At 31.3% G+C, this 13,340-nt stretch overlaps 1 protein-coding gene across 2 annotated transcripts; it reads right to left on the reverse strand.

Moving 5' to 3' along the window:
- Positions 1-148: 148 nt before the first annotated feature.
- LOC116766853 (leucine-rich melanocyte differentiation-associated protein-like) lies at positions 149-9,053 on the reverse strand. Of its 2 annotated transcripts, none has more exons than XM_032656982.2 (6): positions 8,817-9,053; positions 4,308-4,393; positions 3,429-3,570; positions 3,222-3,361; positions 2,102-2,307; positions 149-947 (listed from the first exon to the last, which is right to left on the reverse strand). In XM_032656982.2, exons 1-6 carry the CDS (start codon positions 8,865-8,867, stop codon positions 868-870), a joined length of 705 nt encoding a protein of 234 aa, XP_032512873.2. In that variant the 5' UTR covers positions 8,868-9,053; the 3' UTR covers positions 149-867. The 2 variants fall into 2 exon arrangements, with proteins under 2 accessions (XP_032512873.2, XP_032512875.2); XM_032656984.2 differs by lacking the exon at positions 8,817-9,053 and adding an exon at positions 5,324-5,614.
- Between the last annotated feature and the right edge of the window lie 4,287 nt (positions 9,054-13,340).

The following is a 13,340-nucleotide window of genomic DNA, read 5'->3' on the forward strand; positions in this document are numbered from 1 at the left end:
ACTTATGACAGACTGTACTGACATTTGTATGACATATGTCAATGAAGACACGTTAAAATCAAACATCGTCCTCTTTATGAAGCCATAGCTTCGAATGAAAAAAAACTATATTTTTTTATGATGATTGTATTTCATAATAAGAAATAAATGGCAGTTAAGATGTGGTTTATTTAATCAATTATTATTGCACAAATACAAATGAATACAATTATATAAAAGTAAAAAATAGATAAAACTATAAAATACTAGAATAACTTTACTATGGTTTACAATAGCCAGAGGAATACTTAAATCAAAAATAAACTACTATACATTAAATCATATTCCATTGATTCTAATGAATAAAGCTCCATTAAATATTTCATTTATTTTAAACAAAAAATATAATCATAGACAAACCCTGTTGGATTATAGACCACTTCTATAAAGTCTATGCAACATATAAAATTGATTATATGTATTAAGAAATGTATAAGTGAAAGTGATTTAGATGCTCCCTCTATAGAATTCCTTATGATGACTATTCGGTTACATTATATAGTCATTAAAGGTGGCGCTCACTTTTAAATCTATACTAACATAATAGGGGTTGAATATCGGAATGTTTAAAGATTATGAATATTACTTGATCCATGGATTGAATCGTTTTAACACAACCTGAAAACATCGCTTCGTCTCAGAACAAAGTGATATTTACATAGATTTCACTTACCTAAAAATACATTAAATTTTTCTCATTCAAATTTAAAGTACCTACGTTCGGTCGTTAGAAAAATTAACGTAAATTTAATATGAGAAACCCTGTGTGATGACTGTGATACAATAACTATTCGACTAATATGGCACATACAATACTATGATAGTTTTTCACAGATCGCTGTTAACAATGAACCTGTTGCCCTCGGAATGCTTCCCCGTGTATTTGTAAAGACATTTACCGTAAGCACCTGGAACAATGTTTTAAATTATATATTAAAGGTTGTCTTTAATGACGTTGTCTTCGTGTGTACGTATTTGTCTGATGAGGAATTCCTTTTTATATTTAAAAGGGCAAATATCAAGGACAAACATGACGCTAAATGCAGCGACATATTCTCATTATGTTTGCTAGTTTTAAAAATCTTTATAAAATAATTTACTAATGAGTCACTAAATATTTTTTATTTGATCTTTTATTATTAATATAAATTGTTTTTATGTTTTCTGTATTGTTATATAATGTTATATTCAATCAATTACCCGTTCGACGATTAAATTCTAAGTTTTTAGTCAATTTTTTTTTTATATATTAGATACCTTAACAATAATTCTTAATAGGTGTAAGAAGTTACACCCTTTTGGCACGAAGCTTTCATTATAAATCAACAATTACATGCCCCACTTATCGTTGTTGAACAAACGATTGTTTTCAACATCCAGTCTACATTTGTCTTTCCATAATCAAAATATACGTTAGGTTTTGTTCATTCGATACCGAGGGGCAAAAATTATACATTTATTTTAGTAAAAAATATAATGAATGATAACAAAATTAAAAAAAAAAGCTACGGATTGATATAGTCTGTATATAATGTACGGATCTTAATTTATTAAATTAATTATTTATTAATTAATTTATTAATTAATTAAACAAATTTCCAGTTTATGAAGCTTATAGTGCGTACGACGTATTTCCTTTGATAAGGTAAATTTCTTTATTCCTATATATGTACACATTAAATACAATGATGAACGAAGAGCATAATTTATATATAGATGATACTGACGCAATGTATCAATAGCTAGAAGTTTACGCAATTACCTTTACATTGATAAAAATATTTAATGTCATAATATTCTACTTTACAATTGTCTATTGACTATTATTAACGAGGCAGTATTGGCTGTTTGTTAGGCAGTAGACTGTTGAAGGTAGTCTGTGGCTAAAATTTACATGTATCTATGACAGATGGCTTCAAAAGTACAAATGTTATATTTGCCTATAAAAATATACAGTTTGATTGAAATGGACTTGGTTTGTTAGCTATATGACATCCAAGGCTAGGTATCTAGTAGCTATCTGAGATGTATGGTTAGGTTAACAAGTTAGGTATTTATTTACCTTTATGTTTACCAAGGGCGTTGAGATCCAGAGGCAGGGGCCTCGCCAGAGCGTGTTGTGGTGTGGGGGGTGAAGTGTTCGGGGGAGGAGGAGGTCGTCTAACTCTCGCGAAGTCCCCTTTTCGGGCGGCCTCGCGACGCTCAGACGACGAGACACGACGCGAGTCTAGGAAACGTAGGTTCTGGATCTTGTATAGGACGAAGTACCTGTTGTAGTCGGCTTATTTTGAATTGTACACAATTAACCCTCAGTTTGATTGTATTTTATTTGAATTAAACCGGTTTTATATTTATCTTCTGGGTGGGTTCCTCACTGGCGGGTTATTTACTTGTAGTTTTAAATAAGTTATGCTTAGCTTAGTTAAGACTAGTTCAGCTGCATTCATTGGTTATGGCTCAATACAAATCTTTCGTAAAACAGTAAAAAAAGTTATCATTGAAGCCGTATTTTGTGTGCGAGACCTCGTTTAATTTAAGCATCACGTTCGTTATACCAAAACTGAACTGAAATTGAATCTTAATCTTTAATTGAAAAAATATGAATCACCTGTATTTTGTGCCTATTATTAACTTATTTCATGCTATCTTTGAGTTTTCCTAGTATTTGAACTTGATTATGTATTGTAATAAATAAGTTAACAAATGCGTATCTTTTCATATGATCCGTGAAACCGTACTGGTCGGAAAACGAATGAAAGATCGCAAAATTTCGACAAATTTTTTATTATTTTCAATGCACAAATATTTTTTTATAAAGAAATAACAAAATAAATACATTCATCATATTATGGACATCGTTATTAAAACAACATACAAAAGATTTTTTTTTCACACACCGATTATTTCTGTAACAATTGTTCCAACTACTAAAATTCTTATGTAAATTTTTTTATGAGAGATTGAAATCTTTTTTTATATATTATTTAATGGCAAAAAGGTGCAGGGCACCCAGTTTAAGCAGGAATCCAATTTACCGTCTACAACACTAGTACGCTTATTCTAACTTTTCATCGTCACGCAGCACACTACATGCGGATAGTTAAGTCTATCATTCATAAATCTGCTTCCATTAATATTACAACACACACAGGGGTAAAACCTTTTTTGGACTGCCACATTACCTGTATCTCTGATAATCTGTGTCATCTTTCTCTTGATCAGACAGCTGGTTGGGACATGCCTTATTACTCAGCAAACTCAGGTATGACAGCGAGGGAAAGTTCTCGCATATCTTATTTATTAAACCATCCAAGTCTGTTATCTGCAAGTGTACTGTGTTAGTGTTTGTTAGTGATTTGTCGTTAAACGAGCAAATTGCATTCCTTTACCTGATTATTATTTAATGATAGCGTCTTCAAATGTGGCATATAGGGAAAGGCGACTGAATCGCCTAATCTGTTGTTGTCCAATATAAGTTCTTCTAGTTTCTTGAAGTTTTCCAAACCTTTAAGTGTCTCTATACTATTGTAACTGAAAATTTTGTAATAACAAATAAACAATCAAACCATCCGGTACACCCAAGTAACGGATACATATAAATCCTTAGTAAAATACGGTGCCAATAAATTACTCAAGTAGCACTATTTGCAAAGACTCCACAATTCCTCGGGCAACATTCTTGCAAATAGATTTAAATACGTAACAAGTCCATTCGTAAGATGTATGTATGTTATTAATAACATTACGTAGACCGTATCCTTTGTACCGCTTCTCCTAATTGGCTATTGTTATTTGTCGTCCACTAATAGTAAGTAGCTCTGAGCGTCGTTACTTAAATGAAATTTGAACACATAACGTAGTATATTTTGCAATAAATAAATGGGTATTATTTTGACGGAGATATGTAAAATATAATTTTACGATTCCGTTGTCAGAATAATTTAAAAAAAAAGTTTGACGCATTGATATTAATACGATAAATTTGTAATTAATATCTGTTTTTTGGTTAATGTGATTGCAATAATAACTTTGTTATACTAATGCTATAACAGTTAATGTGTTGTATAATAAAATTGTGACATTCCTCGAGAAAACAGAGCATTAGTACCATAAATTAGCTGTCACGTCTCCACTGCGAGACATTTGATAAACATTCTTAAAGCATTGTTAAGGTGCGTTGATAAATGATAAGCCCGAATCAAATTTACTTAATGTTAACAAGATATGTTTTGTGATAATACTGCTGTGAATTCATATATCTTCGTTACCTTAAATCTAGGTAATTTACTTTTGCCCCATACATGTTCCATAACGAGGGCGGTATCCTTTGACAATCCTGACCGCAATAGCTTAGCTGTAACAAATTTTCACTTATTTTATTCATTTATAAAACATTATTATATTATGAAACAATGACGCTTAGAGCTATAAAGTGTGTTCTTATTTGTATGCAACTTAAAAATACGATTAGTTTTATTTTCAAAACAATTCGAAAGATTCTTTCCTGTTCAAATCAAAAAATGTTCTATTGAAATAAGACGAATAACAAATTTTATAAAATTTTAGTGCTGAAAACTGGGAGTAATAAAATTATTTCCATTGATGGTGTCTTCGTTACTATTTTTAGAAAATAATTTACATGTGTACGACGACGACGAAACTAAATAATATTAAAACATCTCTAGCAAAAAGACTCGAAACTTTAGTATAAATTTAACCAATTATAGGATAATATATATAGATAGTGACTGGTGAGTGATGTTTTAGAGTAAAATTTATAAATTTTCGCTTAAAAAAATATTCAAATTAAGTATTTGTATTTCATATTTTCTTCAAAAACAAGACAAATTTATTATAGGCAACAATATAAAAAAAACAAAATTAATATAAAACATATTTACGACTTCACATTGAATAAATTAAATATATTAACGAAAAAATGTTTTTTGTTCGTTCAGAAAAAAAAAATTGTCACAATAAATTATAATTTAAATTACTCAGAAGCGTAAAATATAACAATCGGTCATATAAGCATATTGTTTTACGAAGCACCCGCAAGCGAACAAAACAAAACATCACCGTAACTTGAATAATAAATTTATCGATAAGTTTTTACTTTGTAACAGGTTAAAATAAATCACTTATTTATCATCGAGTCAACACACGGAACCAAACGGCCTCATAATAACTACAATAATAAATTTTCTCATTATATTATATTATAAATTTATATAAAGAATTTATTATGTATGATATGATATTAAATTAAATGTGCTCTACTCACAGAGAATTTACGACGATATTGTGATTCCATTGGAGGAGTGTTATCTAGGTGAAGTGACTATTGAAAGAAACGCTAACTGATGACAAAGGTAGTACAATAACATATAGAAAAACGTATAATACAATTATTCTCAAGGTACGTCAGAGAGCCATTGAGATGTAAGGGTCGGGGTTGGTTGTCAGCTTGTTTATAAACACTGACGTGGATTAGCATAATGAGGGAGTACTCCTTCGTGGTATGATATATGAACACCATACGAGAAACTTACATAATCACCGACACTGTTTGTTTTGTATCACAGAAAATTATAAAGAAAATTTTATAAGTTACAAGGTCGCTCTAACAATAGATTTGTTGCGTGTTCTGTATACATGCTTACGAATGAAATAAAAAAAAGTTTGACCTGAAGTAACGAGTGAGGTTAATTATGTTTCTTGGCACGTAGAATTTGGATGTTTTCAGGGCGAGGCAGGCATTGTTTGAGATATTTTTTTTAATATTTAGGAACACATTTGCCATCAATAGAATGATGTCAATCTGTATCCAGTTTATATAACAAATATATAAAATCTATAATGAATTAACCAGTTCCAATACTATCGTAGTTTACTTTAAAACCGTCGTCGGTTACTAAAGTTAATGTGGCTTTATTTAAAAAGTAATTTTCATATTTCTAAGATCGTTTGCGGTTTTGTCATAATGCGAATGTAGGCTGTTGTTACATTAATTATCGAGTATATAATAATAGCTTTTATTACAGAATACAGATGCATAAAAATTGCAATTATTTTAAAATTAGAAAGATTTAATTATATGAATTAGAAATTTCAGATTTTTATTTGTATGTAATTGTTGTAATAAGTGCCAAACAGAAAAAAAATGAACACCTGAGGCCATTTTCCTACAATAAACAAAAAAAAGTAATGAATAAGTAAACATTACTAATTTTTATTTTTAGTTGTTTATTTTCAGCTATGCTTCGCAATATTTTTTTTATAACAATTGCATACTGAGGTCACTTTATTTACATTATATGACTACCTACGACTTACGATTTCCAAGATATCATAGTGTAATTTTAGTACAAAAATCAAAAGTAATAATTGTAAGAACTACCACATTATAATTTAAGTCTTTTTTTTCATAACAGATAAAAAAAATATTAAAAACTAGTCTAAATATAAAGAAATTTCAAGGGATATATGTAAAAAGATTAGTACGTCTATAATACAATATTAATGCAGAGTAAGCAAATAAGAATGAATTGTACACAACAAGGTTATTGCAATTGTCTTTTTAGTTCAACATAATATTTTACTGTCTATGTCATTTTATTCCAAGTCTCGTCGTTTTATGTTATCTTCGTTCTTTATTGCGGGTCACTTTATCACAAGTTATAATGCAATATAACTGACAGAATCAGAGTTATGAGAATGTGTGTCAATAATTGCTTTAACCTTGTAGACAATTCGTAAACAAGAATTAACACTATTAATATCATAGTTGACCATATAATATATTAATATCTTCGCATATTTTTTTTGATGATTCATTATGTATTTTTTCATGTTAAGAGTTCTTTTATTTGACCGTCGTCATAAAATGTTCGCTTTGGACATAACAATGGACGTTAAGATTAGTTCCAGATAAGGTACGTTCTCATTACAGATACGATTTCAGCGTTGATTACAAATATTTTTGTCTGTTTGGTTAGATATTCAATGAAATGGCTAGTTAGATTTTGATAAATTTGAACAGGGCAGAGCTTAGAACATATAAGGACGTGCGTAAACTCACAAGTAAAGCCTTTGCTTGTTGAATAAAAATACGATTTTGAATAATGATGCAATGAAACGAGATATTTTGCAAAATTAATTTGATATCACATTCTCGAAATTAATTTAATATCAAAGGTTAGCGGCCCGAGACGGGATGAAATGGCGCTCTTAAACAAACTTTAGCAATGCAACCATTACATTTAGTTAATTAACGATTTCAGCGTTACATTCAGACTTCGGATGAATGAAGTAGTAAGCTATTAGTTCTACAAAATGAAAAGACCCTTTCAAAATATTTATACGCGCTAGCAAAATAGTGGAGGCGCCTATGATACCCTGTTCTTATAACTATACGCTAGAGACGTTTTAGAAATAGTGCTCAGAAGGTGCCCTCAAGGGGGTGTTCTATCATATACATAGTTATTTAAATTATCTTATTTATATTCTGAGCAAGCGAATTCTATGAGTCAGGTTGCGTTACTGAAGTAGGTGTACTAGAATATTAGTAATCACGAGCACGACATGCGATTGTATTTAACTGAATTGTCTTCAAACCCCAACAAAACCAGATAATCATTATTACTAACCAGAAAAGGTGTGGAATGCCTCACTACAAATAGTTTGATTGCTTGGGGTGTTATTTGGGGTGGCATTATAGGCTATTGAAAGATGTCTAATGATTGAGAAAAGGATTTGCATGAAAATTATCATGACTAACTACAGAATACATGATGACACCAAAAGCTGCAAGAAGCTATATACATAGCAGGCCAAGAAGTCTGGTTCGATAGGCCAACATTACATGCGAATTTGTAAGAAGAGCCAGTGATGTGGCTGGCATTTTCCTAACTCTGATATAATGATTTTGATTAGACCAAAAATATTATACTCAATAGGTATTCAAAACAGAAGATGACCATTCAAATTTTTTCACAAAAGAAATTAAGATCAGATATGCAGTTCATGCATGTAGCAGTTCACAATTATATCCTAGCAGCTCTTACTTTATAACCAAAGGCAAGCGATTTCGATCCATATCAAACAACTTGGTGGGTCTATGTGCTGAAGTCTTATTAATGAATGTCATATATGCTTTCCAGATGTTAGCATGATCTTACCTATGATTTTTAAGGCAATAAGTTCCATAGAAACTATGTGGTAAATAAATTGTGTGGAAAGGGATAGGCCCATAGAAACTTTATGTAGGAAACAAAATTGGGTGACAATATTTACTAGTAACAAAACAACATACATCATGCGTATGTTGTGCCTCGTTATACTTAAAAAAAGTTTAAACAACATATGTATCACATAGATTAGTAATTTATCATATTTATAGATGCAACTAGTTCAGAATCAAGTTTTCAGAGGTGTGGCTCCAGACTACAATTGCGATGTATGTATTATGAAAATGACATCAATACTAGTTTACATTAACAAATTTGTGAATTTTGTATTTCGTTCACATTTTAACAGTATTAATTAATAAAATGAGATGGTGCGAATTAATTATTAGCACGATTATCAAGGCTAACAACTATTAAAGAAATAGAAACATCCATTTAGATTTACTACTAATTCATTATAAACTATTTAGTTATATATTGATACATAAATTACATTAAGATTAAAGAGTTTCAATCTTAATGTTATTTATTTACTATAGTAAATAAATTTTTGGTAAAAAAATTCAAACTACCACGAAAAATACTTACTTTGTTGTTTCTAAAAGATATAGCAAAACTATTTATATTCTGTGCCTCCATTGCTATTACAGCAAATAGTAATGTTTAACAAATAAAAGAAGTAAAATATATCAAAATGTGGTTTCGGTTATTTTAAAGTATTAAAAAACACAACCTGTTGAACACAAATCACTATTGACATTAATTTCACAACTTTTTAGTTTTTACTTTGAAATTTGACTTAACGATGACAGTTTTGTTTTTAAAACGTCAATTATATTAGTGTGGCTTCTGGCTACTGGAAGCTGCCGGTATGTCTTAATTTATTATAAAAAAGATCTTTTTACTAAAGTATTGAAGAATAAAAAACACTACATTGTAATTAATACCATGTTTTGCTATGTATTTCATTTAGTGGTATTGTCTAATAAATACAATTTGTCTTTAAAATCTATTTTATAATTTATTTTCTTAAGCTATATCTGTAAGTAGAAAAAATGTTGTTGATGCAATGACACTGTTTATAAATATTTTAAATGCATAATAATCTAAATACTTCGTTTGTCATACTTTTGGGCTTTATTATTATAGTGTCCTCTGTAATGTTAAGAAGTACAAAATAAAATTTGTTAGCTAACCTTTTTCTTCTTCTTTTTCTTTGATGTTTTAGCTAGATAGACTGTCATTTCACCTGTTGGTACAGGACAAGAAGCCGTAAGAGGTGGATAATCTATCTCAGTAATCCAACTCTCTCTAGTCTTGAAGACACCCAAATCATAATTGTAATGAAACACAGATGCAACGGAACTGTTCCAATTTTTGCTGTTTGGATGAGAAAGGAGGACAGGTATCACTAAATCGGGATGCGATGAATGAAAGGATGGATTCCTGCTATTTGATAATAAGTAGTAAAAGCAGAAATTAAAGGATTACTGATTGGCTGGCTTCTTTACCTCGGTACTTAAGATAGACGAGATTAGTTTTTACACTCTACGATTTTTCACTGAGTTTAAAGTAGTCCAGGTGAAAAAACACGTTTGCGTTTTGTTTTTGATAATTTTCACATTCGCATCTCCCTATTCGCAGTCTGCCTGACGTTTAAATTGAAAACGATCTCGAATGGTCATTTTTTTATAACTCTATTTGTCCCCGACTGACAGCAAACCTGGATTGACAACTTAAATATCCGGAAATAACAGATCGTTAATAAGCAGCAAAACTAAAGTTGCGGTTGCTAGAGTTGAGAATGAACGCCTAAGGAACCTCTGCGTTGACCACACTTAGCTCAAACTAGTAGCCAAAGAACTCCTCGTAGTTCAGGGTATCTCAGGAAGTTATAAATCTGGGCAATCAGACCAGACAGTACGCAATAAAGGAAAAGCTTACCATTAAGATTTCCAGTCAACCGGTAACGGGAAAACCAATATCGTGGGTCACGGAAATCCTTGTTTTCTAGGAGTGCCATCAAGTGTCTGGTCAATATAAAATTATGAAGGTTATTGAAATCAGATCAGAATTAGGATGATCTGAACGGTTTCATTTTTTATGTACAGGTACCTTGTTGCAAATTTAGCAACATTTAGCCACTATAAAAAGGGATGCGGCACAATCGTGTCAAAACAGGAGATAACCCGGGTGCACATGTTTTAAGCATATCATCTGGGACACTAGCTTTGTCTTTTTCAAGTCATCACAGGTTTGTCATTTCCTATTTATTTGTAATGTGGACCTCGTAATAGAATAAAGTACTACACCTGAAAACTGAAGAGAGAAACAAACTTGTTGCCAAGGAATGAGATGGAAAGAAACGACGCACGTTATTCTACTCCGCACTTGTACTCCACATTGGCCTTCAATTGTAAAGTTTTGATCAGATCAGTTCATGATACAGACTTAACCAGGCAGGTGTCAGAGATTCCCAGTATTGATGAAATTTCGATGAACATTTCATAGTGGTAGAGTCTAGCTGTGGTCAAGTTATTGCAGCTCTAACATGGGCTGGCTAGACAGAGGAAATTCCACCCTCTCACAGGGTATATGCGTGAAGTAGCCTTAAATGGTTGCTTTTCGTCCGATGAGTGAGAGAGCCAGTTGTTCTTTCTCTGTTACCCACTTTCCTCTTTCTCTTCCCCAATCAAGGGTGGCAACGCATCCGCAAAACTAAGTTACGAATGTCCATGGGCGCCGGTAACTACCTCCATCAGGTAGGCCGTCTGCTCGTTTGCCCTTTTAGCATAAAAAACAATGTTATAATAATGAAAACCAAAATCATAAGTGGACTTCAAGTACTTTATAAGAAATAAATGAATTGGTCTTGTTAGTAACAATGTACACTTTATTGTTTTATGCTTTGGAATATATAGAAATGCTAACGACGTTTCTGCTGTTTACAATGCTAACGACGAGTTCGTTTCTATCTAATAATTGAGATGAATATATAGTTCTTTTTAAGTAATTTCTTCTTTGATTAAGAGAAATTTTTCAGAATACAACTCGAACGGGTTTCGTTCAAGAGACTACAAAGTAAAGGATTTTCTAAGCATAATATGGATCAGCAGAATATATATAAAGTATGATATTTATTTTAACCGTACTATTAAGTTAAAATAAAAAAAATACATATTTTTCAAGACCATACCAGAGTGTCTTGAGTATTATCTCAATGTTTATAGATAAACAAAGAGAAAATCCATACATTTTCTTTTGAAAGAAAGCTAAGGTTGACATGAACGCTGACAGACTTCTTGTCAGTCAAACTGTTTTCTTAAATTATGTTTCTAAAATGTCTTGAACTGCCAGTAACAAAAAAATTGGTCTTAACAAATTTACTCTAGAAAAAAATATGTTAAATCTTTTGCATTCTAATTATTTACTGAAAGAAGAAAATCGTCAAATTAATTAAAAATCTTTTAAGGTGTTGTTTATATGTAATTGTAAATGAAAAAGGAAAAGTTATAATTAAATTTGGCGCTTAATTTAACGCTCTGTTTATTCATAATATTTTTTTACAATTAATGCAGGTATAGACCGGATTTTAGTCAGTATTCTTAAAGTTAAAGATCATTGTTTAAGATATAATCTTCTCATCTCTTCCTTTGCAAAAATAAAAAAACATTTAAACGTAGATACAATTTACAATAGAGTTTTCATACTACTATGTCTTGACATAAAACATCGACTTTTGCAATATTGTATTTGATTGTAAGTTGTAACCTAATGTAGTAGGATTGAATATAAGCTATTTATTTTTGACAGGCAAAACTGTAGCTGAAGTCTATTGCACGTATGAAGTACTTAAGACTGACAATTATAAAAGTAATGTAAACTTTATACTATAAATATTACAACTAAACTAATACATAATAATTCAAAAATTCATCCTCAAATTTTCATCTCAATGATAGTGCTGATTTAGGTATTTTTGGGGGTTAGAGAATTTTATAACTGTAGACGAAATAGGCTACACTTGACATTTTAATTAAAGCTTGAGGTGATAAGGGTACTTTTACTACTCAGGAGTTTAAAATCCTCATCCTCATAGAATTTATTACTAAATACAAGAGACAAAGTTGTCCTGGAATTGACCAATTTTAAGACACTTGAATTTATACACACATTTTAATATATGGTTATGTTTCTGTACCCTAAACATAAACTGGATTGTAAGTTTGTCGAGTCTGTTAAACAAATTAGAAGATGAAAATTTAATGGCTTTCTATTTCTTGGAATGTACAGAATATTGAGCTGCTTGTATTTGTCTCCATAGGAATTGTTTTAAAGTATATAAATTACGTCTGACTCACGAATTTAATTCACGTATAAGTGTCAGAGTAGTGTTAATGTAGTTTTTTTTTTTTTTTGATGACGCAGGGAAACGCTTTTTACGAGCCGTCTAACCGGCCTTGGTGGGGCCGGAGAGGATGTGTGAGCCTCGGCCTGGGCAGGCCCCTACTCACTAAAACCACTGCGAAAGCCATCGGCCGCTATGTTGGTGTACCCCGGATCTGTCTGCAACAGGGCACACCAGTGACTGGCCGGTCCTGGCAAAAACCGGACTTACTCCCTCGGAGTAATGTAGTAAGTTAGGATAGTTTATTTGTATTTTGTGTTATATTCTATGAATATATCAAAGAAAATCATAGGTATTTTGTCAATTCCACGGCTTCTAGCTTTCCAGGGTTCGCAGATTTAGTAGCTCAGTGGAAATCAGACGTAAACAGAGGAGGAAGTTAAACCATAAGTCAGTCAGTAAAAACTTCATCGTCCGCTATAGGAAATGATTAAGATCATTGTATACCACTTTTAAACAGTCCACAAATAATTTTACATTGGCTTGTTGCAATTTGCGATTACCAAATCCGAGAATTTTACGAGTCCTATACTTCGAGGGAAGGTATTTATTGCATTACGTCGTTTGTGTTGCCACTAAGACGAATACCGACTACTTGCAAGAGATGTTTTTATTTCATAAGCAAGGACCATACTGATGGTATCTTAAGGCATGCTACAATATATATTGCATTCTATCATAAAATATCCGAAAAAAACAAAAAG

Source organism: Danaus plexippus, chromosome 10 (assembly GCF_018135715.1).
Source record: "Danaus plexippus chromosome 10, MEX_DaPlex, whole genome shotgun sequence".
Taxonomy (NCBI): domain Eukaryota; kingdom Metazoa; phylum Arthropoda; class Insecta; order Lepidoptera; family Nymphalidae; genus Danaus; species Danaus plexippus.